Source organism: Staurois parvus, unplaced genomic scaffold (genome assembly GCF_062004578.1).
Source record: "Staurois parvus isolate SC_StPar_1 unplaced genomic scaffold, SC_StPar_1.0 ptg000145l, whole genome shotgun sequence".
Classification (NCBI taxonomy): Eukaryota; Metazoa; Chordata; class Amphibia; order Anura; family Ranidae; genus Staurois; species Staurois parvus.
The window spans coordinates 14,890,001-14,909,250 of NW_028317941.1; the positions used below are offsets into that span (position 1 = coordinate 14,890,001).

Genomic DNA, 19,250 nt, shown 5'->3' on the forward strand with positions numbered 1-19,250 from the left:
CCTTGAGAAAGGGGACATACCCTGAAAACTTGTCCTGAAAAATGGTATGTTAGTGCAAATTAAAAAGAGTATTACAGACAGTACTCAATTGTTTCTGCCCCATCATTATCAGAGCTTTTTAAAGAGACCACTTCCTGGGTCTAGGTTTGGGGAGCTTAGGAAGTCCTCCTGACAACTGTCCACTTTAGAGATGTGGACAGCCAAGAGAACTGGAATGTGAGTTTCTGAGGAAGAGAGGATGCAGCCACCACATCTAATGATTGGTAAGCTGCAATATACTACGTGTTTGATTTTGCTCCTCCTTGGAGGAGCAATCGGTAGGATTTAGGCTGAATGCACTTGTAGTTCCTTCAATTGAAGTTGTAAGATGGAAATCAGCTTCAAAGGATACTACTAACCACTCAATGCAATAATTACAAATATTGCCAAGCAAACATGTTGTCAAGAATTGTTATATTCTATTGGGGAAATATGCACTGATGTGTTAAATAAAATGTCAAATCTTTTTTAACAATTGTTTGGTTCGTATATACTTAAAGGTTGCCTTAAAAATCCCACCAAATGTAAGGTATAATTCTCTTTATTAGACCCAGAGGTTTGGAACATCTCAGGTCCAGACTGTCGCAAACACCAAAAGACATCCATCCACTCCTAAGGTTAGGGATGTCTCTTTACTGAGAGGGGAGTTTGTGGGCTGGCTTGGTGAACTTGGGAGGAACGATGAAAGGGGGTGCTAGATCCTGGTTTGGAAATAAATGCCTGCAGAGAGTGAAATTAACTTTTTCCTTGAGAAGTAGTAGTAGCTGTAGGTAACTTGGCCAACTTCTTGTGAGATAAAAGCAACTTTCTCCCAAGGACTTCCCTGATGAATTTCCCAAACAGATTTTTACCTTTGAGAAGCACGAGTAGAAGAATTTTTTTTTTCTTTTACAAGCAGGTTCAAGCAGGCGAAGCTTTTAGCCAAAATACCCTGTGCCTATGGACAGAGATTTAAGACATTGTAGAGACCTGGGGAATTGCATTCTCTAGATCATCAATACAAAATAATGCTGATGTTTTCTGTAGGCCATCTGCAGAATGCATGTTATTTGACCCTTTTGTCCTTGCTCCCTTGCATCTGTGATCTGACATGGAGAAGTGAGGAGTCCCCCAGTGGGGTACTCCAAGTAATAGACTGCAGAATGGATGTGTTTTTGCATGTACAAACACCAAAGCATTAATAGCCCAGAAGCTAACTGTATTCCTGCAGCTGTGTCTCTGTATAAGATGGCAGCAGGAGTGCAGCAATGTGCGGTGTGCATTTTCAGTGGAAAAGATGGGTAGGGAGGAATTGAACAAGAGGCTTGACGCAATTATCTCATCCTCCTGAGAGGAAGTCTGGACAGGACAAGAAAAAAAACTAAGTTTAAATTGCTTGTGCTAAGAATTGTTTAGAGACAAAATGGTAGGGGTTACCACAAAGTAAATAAAACCCAAATCATCTGCCTGTTAAACCGCATACTGTGCTATGCACTGCGGATTATGTTAGCAAAAGCCAGGAACCGGTGTGAATACACAGGGGAACCCTCTATTACTTTATTTACAATGCCAGACAAATTAAAGGATCATAGTTCGCCCATCACAGTAGGCATAACCTGAAGGGGTCTCCAGAGTCTGGGAATCCCAGAAATGGATCATGGCCCTGGAACTGTACAGCATCCTTAGGCTAACTACACATATTACACAATGTTTCAAGACGAGTGCCAAAAGCAAACATTACAGTCTAGACCCATACACTGGAGTCTGGGTATGGTCCCCCGAGGCACACAAGGATAAAGATCCAGAAAACTGTTTTTTAACATTAATTTTTTCCCCTGAAACTTCTCTTACTGCTCTTGGCTATTTAGCAAACAAATATTTTTTTTTTCCAGAGAACAGGTTAATCGTCTAAAGACACTAGCAAAACATTGAGTCTCAGAGTGCTTGGGGATATATGGTGTGTCCTGGGGGCGGCACCAAACAAGCTTTTTTTTGGCAATGGCTAATCACCTGAAGGTAGATTATCCTACAATACAAGTTGTGTATCCTATACTATATGATTAAGATACAGGATTTTTTACTTTTCTTGGAGTTAATTTAGAGACACATGATGAAGTAATTCTGAGACACTCAGTTATGCTGCTGTCTTCAGGAGATTGGACATTGGCAAACAAAGCTGTAAGACAGTCTAGTATAACCACTCCCACTTTCAGCACTCCACATTTTTGTGGAAAAGCAATAACTGTATTTGATCATAAGAACAGAGGGGTGAGACCCATGTACCTCTTGAAATAAAATCTAAGAAAAGGGATTATATGGCAAGTCAAAAATCTTGTTTTCTTCATTGTTCATTGAAGCTGAACTCCAGAATAAGGAAAAATGATCTTTTGCATTGGGGGCTGCCCCTGCCTTGGAAACATTAAATGCTTATTTCTAGGGGCTGTACTTACCTGATCCTCCTCTCCCACAGGCTCCCTCCAGACTGTACTACCGTCTCTGGCAGTCTCTTCTTCCCTGTGCTCTGACAGTTGCAGATTCTCTGACATGCACTGGGCATGCAGATGCCAGAGGAAATTCCACAGTCAGAGCAAAGGAGAGCGCATTCTGACAAAGAAGGGGAGGATCAAATAAAACTGCTTTTGTGGCCTCTTAGACGAGTGTGCATTTCTTTTTTTAAGATCAGGCTTTACTGGAAAAAAAATAAACATTTAGAGTACTACAAATACAATTCAGTCTACTGATGAACCTAGAAGACAGAAAGTTCACATCTGGTTTTCCCTCTCACCACAGAGATCTTGAAACACCTTCAGGTGAAGAGACAATCAATGGGGAATGCCCTGTGAACAATGAAAAACAATCACAGGAGGTAGCACCTTGGTGAAGACTCAAGTGGATAGACCAAAATGATGGGCAATAAACTGGTAATATTGTGTGTCCACTGCCAAAATGGAGACAGTGTTGACGTACTGGAAAGATGAGGACATGAAAGTAGACATCCACAATGTCTGCCAAAAGGTGTCCCAAATGGAGGGAAGTGATGACTAACCCTTGTAGATTCCATGCAGAATTTTTGTCAAGGAAGGAATTATGAATCTTTAGATATAGTATGGCATGAAAGCCCTCTTTTGCTTTTAGAAATGTAAACAGGTCTGAATGGAAACTATGGAATCTTTCCTTTTCTGGAACAATGTCTATGACCCCTTGACAGAGGAGATGTGCCAGAGCAGTGTGCAAGTCTGCTAGTTTTTACGGGGATTTTGGTAGCTTTGACATCAAACAAGGCAGAGTTAAAGTCTGAAATTCTATTTTGTAACCCCCCCCCCCCCCAGGTACCATGTTATGACATAGGCATCCTGGGACCTGGTGGCCATACATGCCAACACGTCCACCCACTCCAATAAGGCAGGGCATCCCCTCAAGGAGGAGACTGCAAGGAGGACTTTTCTGTCGGTTTAGGAGTCCAGGGCTAGCAGTAGAAGTGAGTTCCAGGCTTGGCCTTAGAGACCTGAGAGAGACTAAGGAAACTACTCTTAGCCCCAAAAGAGAGTGTTTCCCAGATTAAGGCTTGGCTTTCTTTTGATAGGGCAAAGGAGTGCTCTTTCCACCTAGGATGTCCTTGAAAGTTATCTAGGGATGCACCCAAGAGACGTTTCCCATCAAAGGGAATACACAATAAGTGTTTCTTGCACGGATGCTCCACAGACCATACCAATATTTGAGCCAAAGGGTTCTCTGCATGTGCACCAATAGGATATCCATTCTGGAAATTAGGTGTGTAATATCCGCCAGCCCACCCTTACAGTAGTGCAAGGTCCACAGGCATGAACTGTTGGACAGTACAACTGTTTTTGGACTGAAGGAAAAGTTAGGATAGAACCAGGATCCCTAGAATATGCTTGGACCAATATCCTTGGACGTTTAGCAAATGGACATGGCCGCAATGGCAGGCTGAAGGGCAGGGTATGCAAGTGAAAATAAAATAAGACTGTGTAAAGGACTTTTAGCCTTTAAACACCAGGATGTCCTCTGCATGAACTGTTAAATTCTTGCCAAGACAAGACAGTAAATGGCTGGATCCACTACAGCGACGGACCAATTTATAAAAAACCCTTTTTTTAATAGGTTATTGCTGGGCAAAGAGTTTGGGAGGAGTAAATACTTTGAATAAGGCCAATCACTATACAAAATAGGTTGCAGAAGTGAGTGCACTAGGAAAGTTGTAACAGGCAGGGGACTCTAAAGAGGACCCAGGCTGGTAACTTTAGAGATAGCTGAAGCAGGTTGCTGTTTGTCCAAACATCTGCTGACCACATCAATAAGGACCGCAATGGTGTTTCTAAGTTTAGGAGTTAATTCAGCAGTTTCCTCATGTAAGTCATCTAATAGTGATATAGTCCATTCCACATCCTCCTCAGTTGTCTGTACAAGGGCATGAGATCATGCTTGCAGCCCCCTGCATTCTGAGCCAGTTAACAGGGCTGACATTTTTCCCATAAACTCAGACATACTGTAGTTGCAGAGAATTCCTACCTGAACCTGAGGAAAGTTTCACCTGAAACAGTTAAAGAGGACTCAGAGGAGTGTTGTGACTCAAGCAAAGGACAATAGTCTGGACCCCAGACTATAGTGGGCCACAGGGAGACAAGCCCTGCACTACTGTTGTTTTTGTGCTTATGATCCACAATACTAAAATATGCAAAAGACGGATTTCCAATAATAAGTACTTATAAACCACTGTGGAAAAGATTTAAATGCTGCCTGACTATCACTGTAAAGCAGTTGAGAACGTGTGGGTGAATGTCCTTGAGGACCATGGCAATGATGCAGCTGAGGAAAGCTGAACAGATGTGTGAGCTCCTTAGAAAGTAAGATACAGTATACACAGTGTCAAAGCAAAAGAGGCCTGAGTAGAACCAGCCTATACCAAATTAAAAAAATGCTCAGAGCCCAACAGTGTGTCGCAGCAAGGACAAGTGTGTTGCATAGCACCCGGCAGGATCCAGGGGAACAAGATCTAGCCAGAGAGCCTTTGCTCTCCCATTGGGCATACTCCCTAAGACGTCTTCAGGGACAGGGTTCCATTAGACGGCGGCACCACATTACACCAAGTATCTAGAAGAGAGTCCGCAGATCACATTACAGGCAGGCACTGCTTCTACCTCACAGCAAGGTTAAGTACGGCCTCTGTGACAATACTGAGGATCAGCCAGTTTGGAAAGCTTCAAAAACTAGCCCTTCTGGCTCTAGAGCAACTGTAGAAACGTGATAGAAGAATAAAGGATTTTTATAAAATCATTAAATTGATTTGGTGCTCTCTGAGAAGAGATATCCATTCTCTTATCACACTAGCCAAAAAAAAAATGGAGTATGCTGGAAGAAGGAGGGATTATATTAGGCTGCTTTACAACCGAAATGTGGCTTCAGAAATTCTTTAAAGGAGAGAACGCCTTATGCTGGCTCTGATTAAATCTAATTTCAACTTGAAATTTAAAAAGTTTATACAAAGATTTCCAAGGTTTGCAGCTTCCCAGTTCTCAGCTAACTAGTGAATAATTTCAGAATTCACCTGCAGCTCCACCTGCTGGTAAACCAATCTGTCATATGTCACAGTCATTCCTGTTCAGAGGGACCTCACTAAGTGAAAAAAACATAATTTGCTAGTGTTAACCAGGGGGTCTGGGAAGTTGAAATGCCTCCAGGTCTGTTAATCCTTATAGCTATGTTATATTAGATTTGCCGTTAACCCTTATATACTTTGACTCTTTCAGACTGACTGACATGCATGACAAGTACAAACCAACACCATTATCCACATATAAAAAGGAAGCCTGCAAAGGCACTGCAAATTTAAAATCTTTGTAGAACACAGACATTTAAAGACATAGGAAATTAAGGTTCATTAAATAAAAAGTATGGGCTTTAAAGAAAAAAAAAAAATTATGCTCATCTAATAGGAAGCAGTATTGAACCGATGCTGCATCTGTCCCCCACCGGCTCTGCATGAACAAGTGAGCGATCAAACACCGCTGATCACTCAGTTTTCACCACTGCTCTAAGAGAGTGGTGATGGTCAGTCACTGCCTCTCTGCCCCTCCAGCGCTTACTGGAACACTGGGCTGTGCAGGGCCGGGAAAAGCTCGCTCAGGTGTTGGTCTAGGCTTCTGGGTGGATCCTGACCATATGGTCGAGATTTTTTCAGAGCCGGTCAGCCGACAGCAGGCTTTAGCCCACAGTTGGCTGAAAGTGGGCACAAGAGTGCAGAACAAACTGCACTCATGTGATCAATAGAGATATAGCTGAAATAGCTTTGGCTATACTTCTCCTTTAAGGCCTCACCCTGCAGATGTGGTGTGATTCTTTACCACACTGGTACTCATCTGACAAGAGCTACTGCCTGCACTTACTGGTGGAGTAAGAAAGAGCAAGGGTATTACAGATTTTTATTTATTGCAAAGAGTAAAAAAATCACTTAAAAGTTTCCCTGGCATTCTATTCTAATGTACAAATTAAATTTCAACAGCAAGAGGAACAGTGAGCTTCATGTGTTAAAGATAGAGGAAAATAAAAAAGTGTGTTGTTCAAAGAAAATGGAAGTATGTGTGCAATTAATAGACTAAGAAGACTGGATGCTATGGACAATACAAAATTTTAATCTTTCATGAAGTCTATGGCCTTCACCACTTGCCCTCCTGAGGATTTACCCCCCTTCCTGACCAGGCCATTTTTTACGTTACATTAACTGACAATTGTGAGGTCATGCAAAGCTGCACCCAAATTAAATTTATGTCCTTTCTTCCCCATAAATTGAGCTTTCTTTCGGTAGTAATTTATCATCTGTGCAGTTTTTATTTTTTTGTGCTATAAAAAAAAGAAAAAAAAGACTGACAATTTTGAGAGAGACAAAAAAGTCTATATTTTTTACTTTTTTGCTATTAAACATGTCCAGTAAACAAATTTAAAAAATCTAATTTCGACATAAAGTTAGGCCAAAATGTATTCTGCTAAAAAAACCTCTCCAATATGTGTAAATTAATTGGTTCACATGAAAGTTATAGCATTTACAAATAGCGACACACACACTCTAATTTTTATTTTTTACTAGTAATGGCGGCATTCAGCGACTTATTGTGGGACTGCAGCGGGCATTCTGACACTGACATCCCCAGGAACACCAATGCAGTGATCAGTGCTAATAAAAAAATACTGACACTGTACTAATGGCACTGGGCAGGATGGGTTAACATAAGGGGCGATGAAAGGGTTAACTGTGTGCTGGGTGTGTTTTACTATGGGGCCAGGTGTTTGTGCTTCACTGTAAGCACACTGCTTTGTATGGCTGTGCACAGCCATGCAAAGCAGTGTGCAATAGCTGACAGGGTGGAGAACTGTTTTGTTCACAAACAGTTCTCCTCCCCATTGGAGATCCTCAGCAATCACCGGGCGTCAGCGAGTAATCACCATCTGGACCCGGTGATTGACAGTCGCGGCTGCGAATGGTGGCACGGGTAGGGGGCATGTGATTTTGTGCACCCATGCCGCCCTGTAACAGCATTTCTGCTATAGGCCGGACGGGAAACGGTTAAAGGATAGTTTCACTTTTCTGAACACGTTACATCCATATTTAGGGTGTAGCATGGTCAGCATTAGACCCCCCCCCATGTGGTAGTGAGCAGGGGACCTTCTTCTCATACTCGCAGCCACAATTCCCTCTGAATCAATGGACCTTTGTGGCTGTTGGCTTGCAGTTCTCAATGAACTACCACGGCACTGTTGAGCGCTACGGTAGTTCATTGATTCTTCCTGTCAGAGTAAAACTGCTTGCCCGTTTGACGAGCAGACAGCTCACACTGACGGTCTGCAGGAGACCTGATCTACTGATCACTGGTGCAATGCTTTCCAGGCGCCTAAAACAAAAATTAGTAAATGCATATTTTTTTGCCTGCAAAATAATGTGCATTTATTATATTTTATTAAAAGGTGAACTTATCCTTTAAAGTGTGTGTTTCCCATGAATCTGAAAGCATTATACTGGTGTGGTATACAACATAAAACTGTTCTGCATAGCTTGTTGATTATTCCATTCATTTTATTCTCCATCACAAAAATAAAACATAAGGAAAAGTATACAAACAGCAGCTATGCTATTTAATTACAGAAGTCTCTTAATTTCTCATTAGGAGAGCTCTGTTGGGGAAGGAGTTAAGCAGATTTCTGTCCTTTTACTTAACACCAAAATGTGTAGGGTTTAGGCTGCTCATTGAAACTTGGATGTGCAGTGGATGGTTTTCGCAATGTGAAATAAAAGTGGTGGGAGTGTGAGGTCAGAGGGGTACCAAAAACAAGAAAATCTGTAATCATTCACAAGTGGTAAGCCACTGGGCTTACAACCAGCTTTGGAAATGTTTTTTGAAAAGCATAATAAGCTTAGTTGAGGCCAAGCAAAGCTAAGGCCTCTAACACTCAGACAGACGCCATCACAAAGAAATCATAACACCATATAATACAGACTCAAGGACCCGAATAGAAAGCCTCGCCTTGTATGAGCTCGGCTACATTTCAACAGATGACATAGACCCTTGTTTACCAAGGAATTTCCTAGAGATTCAACAGTACAGAAAAACTAGAGCTGGACAAGGATTAACTCTAGCTGAAATACAGACTATATTATCTGCATTAAAGATAGTACTTTGTGCCAAAAGTTACAATGTAAATTAGTGGCAATGAAAAATCGAAAGTATGTATCAAATTTGGAAAACAAATTTAAATATGTACACAAATGTGCAATTTAATAAGAGCAAATCAGCCTACCGTAAAGTTTTACCCTTAACAAATATACAACAGAAAACCTCCCTAAAGTAATACAGAACATTTATTTGCTAACAATCTCTACTAATTCCCCATTAAAGAGGACCCTGTAAAAAAAAAATAAAATAAATAAAAACTCTCCTGTTGCCCAAAAAACCTAAAGCCATTTCGCTGCTCTCAGTGAGTTTTTCCCTTCACATTCATGTCCTCATTGTGTCTTGTAGTGATGTGAGGGCAGGTGGGAGGAAACACTGAGCTCTACGAGGAACCAGAGGAATCCCTGAAGTGTCAGGTTCTGCAGAATGCTGGTGCTAGGGCTGTTCTTCAATGGTGAGGCACTTGGCGAGACAAGCAGCAACAGACAATAGTTTATTTGTCCAGGAAGCCCATTTTCTAGCAACTTCACTTTGAGGACGTTGTTTAGATAACCATCAGTGGCCTAGTGAAAATTTATAAATATGCATTCACCAACTTGCATATGCACGGTTCATCTTTAAAAAAAATGTATATGTGATATACACACACACACTATATTGCTTAACGTATTGGTGCATCTCTCCAAATCATTAGATTTAGGTGTTCCAATCAACTCCATAGCCACAAGTATATAAAATCAAGCATCTAGGCATGCAGACTGCTTCTACAGACATTTGTGAAAGAATGGGTCGCTCTCAGGAGCTCAATGCATTCAAGCGTGGTACCGTGATAGGTTGCCACCTGTGCAATAAGTCCATCCGTGAAATTTCTTTGCTGCTAAATATTCCACGGTCAACTGTTAGTGGTATTATAACAAAGTGGAAGCAACTGGGAAAAGCAGCAACTCAGCCACAAAGTGGTAGGCCACATAATTTGACAGAGCAGAGTCAGTGCATGCTGAAGTGCATAGTGTGCAGAAGTCGCCAACTGTCTGCAAAGACAATAGCTAAAGAGCTTCATGGATCGGGTTTTCATGGGCGAGCAGCTGTATCCAAGACTTACATCACCAAGTGCAATGCAAAGCATTGGATGCAGTGGTGTACAGAATGCCACTACTGGACTCTAGAGCAGTGGAGATGTGTTCTCTGGAGTGATGAATCACACTTCTCTGTCTGGCAATCCGCTGGACATGTCTGGGTTTGGCGGTTGCCAGGAGAAGGGTACTTGTCTAGAGGAGAGAAAAACAAGCGCCATCTGGGTGTAGTAGTTTAAAAACCAGTTTAATGAATAAAAACAATATCAATCCCAAAAGTAGGGTTATCTTAAGGCATGGGTAACAAGAGGATGGCCATCAATAAAGGTCCCGGACTGCAATGGTGGTGGCTGCGAGCCAGCTTGCAGGCTGTTCTGGAGGCTCCCCAAGGCTTCCTGGTTGGCGTGGAATGTCAGAAAGGGTATTTGCCTCACTGCATTGTGCCAAGTGTAAAGTTTGGTGGAGGGGGGATTATGGTGTAGGGCTGTTTTTCAGGAGTTGGGCTTGTCCCCATGTTCCAGAGAAGGGAACTCTTAAGGCGTCAGCATACCAAGACATTTTGGACAATTTCACACTCCCAACTTTGTGGGAACAGTTTGGGGATGGCCCCTTCCTGTTCCAACATGACTGCGCACCAGTGCACAAAGCAAGGTCCATAAAGACATGGATGAGCTATTTTGGTTTGGAGGAACTTGACTGGCCTGCACCTCAACCTGATAGAACACTTTTGGGATGAATTAGAGAGGAGACTGTGAGCCAGGCCATCTCATCCAATATCTGTGCCTGACCTCTCAAATGCGCTTCTGGAAGAATGGTCAAACATTCCCATAGACACACTCCTAAACCTTGTGGACAGCCTTCCCAGAGGAATTGAAGCTGTTATAGCTGCAAAGGGTGGGCCAACTTAATATTTAACCCTACGGACTAAGACTGGGATGCCATTAAAGTTTATGTGTGTGTAAAGGTAGGCGTCCCAATACTTTTGACAATAGTGTGTGTGTGTGTGTGTGTGTGTGTGTGTATGTATATATACATACATACACACGCTTCCATATTTGTATATAGACAAAACTGCATTCATTCAGCCATCGCATCACAATTTTGAAGGCACACCTGTGTATGGGTTGAACTGGTGGCCACATTCAGAATGCCTGCAAGCATCTAGGGCTACATTTGGATAGAGTATTATGGAAGGATTAGAACTCTGTCATGTTTTATTGATGTCAATGTCCCCAATGGATAGACTCACCACTTTTTGCAGTGGTGTTCATCATCACCAAGAAAGAAAGGCAATGCAACATGTTAAAGTTGTCCCCAAAACAACCAAGAGAGTGGGTTCCCCTCACTTTAGGAAATTTCCTCTAGCATTCTGTTAGGTCTCCGGGACAGAAAGTAAAGGGAAATTTCTCTAATGGCATACAGTCAGCAAGAAAAATAAACTGGCAGGGGTTTTAACCCTTTCCAAAACAAAAATATTTTTGACTATACATACACTTTAATATTGTATCCTTTTCAAAGGAGCCCCCAAGTGATGACATCACCATTTAACACCAGAGGGAAAAGCTACTTTGGTATGCCTTAGAAGTGTAACAGTTGTTTTCCGTAATATAATATAATACAATATATAATTAGTTCAGAAAATCCAACCACATTAAAGCATCTTGCAACCCCAGGAATGAGCGCCATCAATGATGGACTGAAACTTTATAAAACTGATCCTAGCCTCTGACAATAGCATTTACATAGGGAAGTGTTGAACATGTTGAACACAGTGACAGACAAAAGATCTGGATTAAAGGAAAGATGTAAAAGCATACAATTATACTTGTACTTCACCCTATCTAGAGAACCAACAACTTGACCAGTCAGGAGACAAAGCAAAACATCACATTGGAGACTTACTTCTGATCTTAATGTTGCTTTCATACAGGCCTGGCAGATTGGCCCACTGCGAGAAAAGTTTAAGGGAACACGACGAGTCCGGTTCTGGCAGGTCTGCTCTTCACATACTAGCCAACCCTGAAAATAATCCAAATGAAAAATATTACACTGCTGTTCAGTATCCATTAGGATTCAGATTTTAATATTTTGTACAACATTTAACGCTAAACATTACTGGCAAAAGCAGTTAACATTTTTCATGCACCTACAGGAAATTTCATATTATATGAAAAAGGTCTATTTATAAAGGTTTTTACATGATTCCTGCAGCTTTCTCCCAAGACTCACACATATTTTAATTGGATTCGTGTGAAAAAATGTGGCAATACCTAGAGAAAGCTGTGTGAAAATATTTATAACTAGACCCCATAGTGACAGGAATAAAACAACTAGCATACATTTTCACAGAAAACACCTGAAGCTAGGGCCCTTTCACACTGATCAGTTTTTCTTCCGTTTTTGCCTTCTCAAAAGCGGAAAAAATGTATGACCATTAAATCCTATGGAGCTTTTCACACCAGTCAGTTGCGTTTTTAAAAAATCCTACATGCTGCATATTTGGTACGGTAAAAAAAAGCACCAAAAACACACCTCCCCATTGAAATAAATGAAAAGTGCATCTAAATGGAAAGTGAGTGCAAAGTGCTGCAAAAATGAATGAAAAACGCTCCTGCGGTTGTGTTTTTGGAGTCACATGCCCTTTTTTCACAGATGCAAAACACACCGGAAATGCAGTGTGAAAGCAGCCTTAGTTGTACTAAGTTAGTGCAGTGCTTTCCAATACCATAAAGGCTGTGCCTTTAGATCATATTCATGATCAAATTAGGCTTCAGAGCCATTTCTATATTTTAGTTGAGGACCTATATATTGAGCAATAACTATTACTTACAGAGATGTGAGATATATTTTTGGTACTTGTCTGTTAATTCACCGGATTTATTTTATATATATATATATATATATATATATATATATATATATATATATATACATATATATATACATCCGGTGAATTAACAGACAAGTACCATACTTTTTAGGAGAACTATGCCCTTTTTCCAGTTTGGCAAGATAAAAATAGCTTTTAGCTATTTCTCATGTTTATCATAATGCTTAAACTAAGGTTCTGAAACAAAGTGAAGCAAAGTGATTTACAAACTAATGCATGACATTTTAAAATTCATTATTTTTTTTAACATCAGTATTAAACCCTGAAAAAGAAAATGTAATATACTGCAGTTTACCAAACCATAAATGTGGTGGCTGCATTAGTTTCTTTTTTTTAGTGTTTTGATACAGCCAGTTATACACTTCCTGTTTTAGGGGGGTCTCCACTTCGAGTAACAGATGTCTTTGGATAGCAACACTTCAACTGAGGAGAGGGTAGTGTTAGATGCAATAGCAGATTTAGATGTATTTTTCATAAGTGACTAATAAATAGAAGCCAAGGCTCTAAGCTAACATTTTTTAGCCAGTTACCACAAGAGTTTTTTTTCTCCTTTTGGCATAAATATTTTACATAAAAGAAAAAAGCTGACCATTATAAGCATCCCTGTCAGGTTTAAGTGGTTTGTTAAACCTCAAGCTGCCATATTTGTGGGGTAAACCTGGTCTGTTAAAGGGGGGGGGGGGGTGGGGGGAGAAACACTGGCTGGATCACCAGGTGAAAATAAAGGCAAACAAAGCCTAAAAAGGAAAACTAATAGAGTCACCACGTCTGGTTGGAGCTGCAACACAAAATACGTTTGTTTTTGGGTTTAATACCACTTTAATGCATCCTTGAGCTACAGAAAAAAAAGATTTTTCCACAAACAGTATTAAAGAAAATGGTGGAAATAAATAAAGTAGGGCAGGAAAAGGACAGAGAAAATTGGTTAATCAAGAATTAAATAGAAAAGACAAAAAAAGTGATTATGTTTGTTATAACCTGTTCCTGGGAATCTCAGCTAACTACAATGTTCTAATTTATGTTTACTTTTGTTTACCACTACTGAGCAGAAACACCTGTTTAGACCTAGCAGCACTGAAATTGTGATTGCTACTAGATACTGTGGGTTTAGAAAATAATCACCCCCTTAATAATAACCACCTTTTGCTTTAACTACACCCTTTAGTCTGTTAAGATATATCTCTACTAATTTTGCAATAGACTTTGCAATGTTTGCCCACTTTTCTTTGCAGAGCTGCTCAAGTTCAGTGTAATTTGATGGTGACCATTTGTGGACTGAAATGCTACAGGAAAGCCCTTTTTGCATGCTGAGCTGATCACAGTTGAAATGGCTTTGTGTGTCATTTATTAGGTGATTTGCTACATTCCAACAGTAAAGCATGGAGGTGGTAATATCCTGCTATGGGAGTGTTTCTCTGCAGCAGGGACTGGAGCACTTGTCAGGATAGAAGGAAAAATGGATGGGGCACAATACCATTACATTCCTGAGCAAAATCTGCTGCCCTCTGCCAGAAAGTTGTCAATGGGAAGGTGGTTTACCTTCTAACATGACAATGTTGGCAACATGGCAACCCAAAGCACACAGCAAAAATGACCACACAGTGATTGAAGGGGAATGGCCTTGCATGGCCTAGTCAAAGCCCAGACTTAAAGAAGAACTCTGGGATAGGCAAAAAAAAAAACCATAAAACAAAAAAACTATTAGTACTCCCCCCCTGCACAAAACCATTAATAACATTTTTGAAAATCTTTACAATTTAGGAGAAAGGTTTAATTTAATTTTCATGACCTCATCTCTGTAATTCAAAAGATAACAGCATCCACTCTGCCAAGGAGGAGGTGTAAACAGTAGGGATTACATTATATCCTCTCCTCTCTCTGTAGTAAAAGGAAACTACCGTTCCCATCAACCACAGGGAATTGTAGTGAATGTGGGCGGGTACATGTTGAAGGAGCCTGAGAATCTTTGCCCTCCTACCACTGCAAGTGAGGCTGATTTACATCACTGCTTTCTGGAGAAAGAACTACAGAAGGGAGGTGCCAAGACCAGTGGCTGGGGGAATAGGAGGCATAGCAGCCACTGGTCTTACAAAAAGGAAACCAAAGAGTTAACGGTTTTATTTGAAAATGAATAGGCAATTTGAGAGAAATTACTGAGTGAACCAGAAGATGGATGACATACTCAGTGAAGGTAGGAAATCAGCCTGAGCTTGTTCTTGATCCAGAGATGTGCATAAGAGCAGCAGTTCTCTCCCTCCTCATTGGATTAGAGACAGTAGCGGGAGCCATTGGCTCCTGTTTCTGTAAATCAGAGCTAGTGAGGAGGGAGCTTAGCTGTGTTGGTTTTATGGAGCGAGCCTACACTAGTGCCCCTAAAGGAAGCAGCTTGCTTTGGTGGACATTCGGCAGGGGCGAGGGGCCTGGAGCACTGGCAAGTGGCCCCAAGAGAGGAGGATTCGGGATGCTTTGTGCAAAACAACTCCACAAAGGCAAGTATGACATGCTTGTTATTTTTAAACATTAAAATTCAAACCTTTACAATCATTTTAACTGTCTTGGCCTGAGCCAGTGATGGCAGTTATTAAAGAGCAGGGAATAGAAAGACAGAGTACGGCTTATACATTTTTAAAATTGCTTGGTAAACCCAGAATCTATTAACATAATAAATATAATTTGTTCCCTCTGCTGTACTGCTCAGGCATCAGAAGCAGAGAAAATACTTGGTACTTCTGGGTCAAGAAACAGCCTTCAGCCCTGTATAAGCTCCGACTGAGGGTTTAACTTCCTTGCTCTAGGCAGCTGGATGGAGAAAAATAGAAAAAAGGAGAGTGAGTATGTGCTGCTGGGGAAGGAGCAATTTAACCACTTCTGTCCGGACACTTTTACCCCCTTCCTGTCCAGGGCAATTTTCAGCTTTCAGTGCTATCACACTTTGAATGACAATTGCGCGGTCATGCAATACTGTACCCATATGAATTTTTTACCATTTTTTGAGACAGATAAAGCTTTATTTTGGTGGTATTTATTCACCGCTGGGACTTTTATTTTTTTTGCTATGTAAATGAAAAAGTCCAAAAATTTTGAAAAAAAAGTGTTTTTTTTAAATAAAATTCTGCAAATAAATAATATTTCATCATAAATCTTGGCCAAAATTTATTCCGTTATTTTTTTAGTAAAAAAAAAAAAATCCAAATTAGTTTATAACCAAAAATTATAATTTTTTTTACATTTTTATATTATTTTTTATTTATTTTCTTTTTTTTTTTTTACATACTGTCACCCTAGCAGTACAGTGTCACCATGGTGACACTGTACTACTTGTGGGGGGTGATGAAGATTTTTTTTTTTTTTACACTGATTGCTTTTACACCCATATAGGATGTAAAAACAATCATTTCTCTTTCTCTCTGTGCATTCTTGCAGTCATTGAGAAGTACTGAGTGAGCTGTGATTGGTCACAGCTTGTCACATGGTACAAGGCTGTTGTGAATAGCCTTGTACCATGTGACCTCTGTGATCATTCACAGATTTCACACGTAGTAAGCAATGATGTCACAAGCGACATCTTGCATGTGATCACTGATTCGCCAATCAGTGATCACATGATTGGGACCTCGTACAGAGGTCCTGTCCGACGATCGGTGTTTCACTGTGTCCGGAGGACACAGCAGACACCGGATCGCGGTGGTGCGCGCTCCCAGGGAGCGCGCACAGCTAGAAAAGGCAGGTGCCGTTTATGAACGGCAACCCACCCCTGGAGTGCCACCGTCCAGCCATTTATAAACAGCAGGCGGACGGCAAGAGGTTAAGCAAACTCATTGCACAGGTTTGCTTAAAATTACAACTCAATCTCAATATGGAATTGTTAATTACATTATCAGTATGACTTATTTTAATGTCATACCAGACTTATCAAGAGAAAAACAACAATCACTACAGCTTTACCATTTAATACAGGGGTGCTAAACCTTTTGAAGAGCAAGGGCCACTTAAGTGATTTGCTATCTGGTCGTAAGCCACAATGAAAAGAAATGGTTCAAAATGCTGGCAGGAAGGAGAGGAGGAGAAGCCGGATTTCAGCCATTGCAGGAAGAAATTGGAGGGGCTGAGTTCATGTCTATGCCACCCCTCCTGACCAAGTGTAAAACAAATGGTGACGGAGAGCCCACACTGCACCCCTGCAGCATGAGGCGGGGTCGCCATTGCGTCTCTTAAAGCTATAGGTTGGGGTGTGTGGTAAAAACACATCTCAATTATGGTGTTTTACTGCCCCCCAAACAGCAAATGTAAAGGAGTCCTTACTGTCCAGAGCCTGCTATACAGGCTGCTTTCACACTGATGCGTTGCAGTTTACCTACACCGCTTTCCTGCAGGTTAGTTGCTCTTTGTTATAGACTTCTATTATAACTTGAGTGTCTTGTGCACTTTCTGAAAGCACACCAAAACTCCTACATTCACTTTGAGGTGAAGGGTCAGAGGGCTCTGGAGGGCCACAGGTTAAACACCCCTGGTTTAATACAAAAAATGCAATAGAAAAATTAGAACTTAAAAATGTTTGAGACTATACAAACACCACTTAGTAACAAGGTAGTCAGGTGTGCAGAAATCAAAGGCACCTATTCTCAAAAAAGAGATACAACAAATATTAACAAAGAAAGGGGATTTTAAAAGGTGCCAACATATAATAGAACAGCATAATATAAAAAAAAAATCACTTAAATACAATTGAAGTCAAGATGATAAAACATTGTTGCAGCAGCTTCTACTCAATATGTTTCACCAAAATCTGGCTTCTGCAGGAGTTTTACAAGCACTGCACACAGTGTCACTAGATAAAATATATATAAGCAAATGCATTACAGCGGGGGTCTGTAGGTCAGCAACCTGTTGATCGCGTTCGATCAATAGATTGCAGTCAGGAGACTGGTAGATCACGGTCTGGGCTTGCTGACCTGCCATCCTAGAGCATCAAACGGAGTGCAATGCAACGAGACTACTTGTAAAGTTGGAGCTGTAATAGGGAGCAAAAGCCGAATAAGTCGATGCCTCCTCTATAGTGCTGGCTCCTGTCCCATGCAGAGTGATACCAACTGCACTTGACCTCTTATCCTGGCTAGCAGTCTCCAGCATGGTGCCAGCAGCAGGAAAGAAGAGATCTTCAGGTCAGTGTGAAGCAATACAATGGGCATAATAGTATAAGACTGCTTTCACACTGATGAGCTGCGATTTACCCACAGTGTTGTGCAGTGTACCTGCAGCTTTTCTGTGGGTTTGCTGTGCTTGGCCATAGACTTCAATAAATTCAGGAGTTTTGGTGCACTTTCAGAAAGTGCACCAGACCTGCAGAATATAATAGAAGTCTTCGGCAAAGCGCAACTAACCCAGGAAAGTCACAGATGCACTGTGCTGCACCCGCAGTGCCAGTACACCGCAACACAGTGTGAAAGCAGCCTTATAGGAGACTCAACAGTAAGGCTTCATTTACATTTGCAGTTTTGGGGGTTGTAACACCCTAAAGTTAAGATGTGTTATCACTCCTGCCCCAACCTCACCCCCTTTAGCTGAAGTGGTCAGGGATGTACACATGTCGCAGCTGTAGCTGGAGACTCCCTGTCCTGGTTGGTGGGTGTAGCACCTGCCAAGCATGACCCGTTTAAGTGAATGAGGCTACACTGCAAGTGCCCTGTAATCTTGTGCAGTATGACAAATAAGGTGTTAAAGCAGACAGCGTTGTGTTGCTTTCTAACAACATGCTTTAACCCCCTGGAGCCAGCACAAGCATGCAGTTGCGGGGCAGCCCCATTAACTTGAATGGGTCGCAATTGACAGGCGGTAGCACCCACCAAAAGCAACAGGGGGTTCAATTCCGGCTGCGGCATATGTGCACCTTTGGCAGCAGCCTCAGAAGCAAAAGGGGGATGGGATTGGGGGTGGTAAAACTGATTAAACCACAGGGTTTTACCACCCCCAACTTTGTGTGAACGAGCCCTAAGGGCGCCACTGCTGAATGCAACTAAGGGTTCATTCACAAGTGCAGCAGGCACTGCTGCTCCTCTGAAAAGTGATCCAAGTGTGTTTGACAGATGGCACACATTGCCTCCTTATGACCCGATTTAAACCCATGACTGCCGTGCACTGCATGCGACTGTGACACGATGGTATGGCAATTAAAGGTTTAAATCAGGTGTGAGGAGGCGACACTGCCCGGTGATCTTTGACTTCTCCCATGTTGTTCAGGTAGATCTTCACCTCTTTAAAGTTGCCTAACCCTACATTACACCACATATCAAATATCACATTCATCAGTAAATGAACATTAACAAGCATTTAATAAAACACAATACAACAGTGAATACCTTAAAGGGCGTCATACCTAGGGGTGCAAAGAAATCACACTGCAGGCCTTAACATATTTAAAAGGATTGAAAAGTAAAACAGGGGACAATCTAGGGCCAAAAAGGGAGACATGCTATCCCAAATTACTTTCTGCGAACATAAGTAATATTCTAATTACAGCTCCTTTAATAACGCATTTGTGTGTAGCAACAAACATGGACCAAACCAGGCCCCTCATTACTGAATGAACAT

At 41.3% G+C, this 19,250-nt stretch overlaps 1 protein-coding gene across 2 annotated transcripts in view; it reads right to left on the reverse strand.

Annotated features, from left to right (window-relative positions):
- Window positions 1-19,250, reverse strand: part of POLA1 (DNA polymerase alpha 1, catalytic subunit) — a 472,294-nt gene that overhangs the window by 105,586 nt on the left and 347,458 nt on the right. For both annotated transcript variants that reach the window (XM_089673893.1, XM_089673892.1), the window contains one exon: window positions 11,675-11,791. In XM_089673893.1, the coding sequence (XP_089530019.1) occupies window positions 11,675-11,791 (117 nt within the window). The remainder of the gene's footprint in view (window positions 1-11,674; window positions 11,792-19,250) is intronic.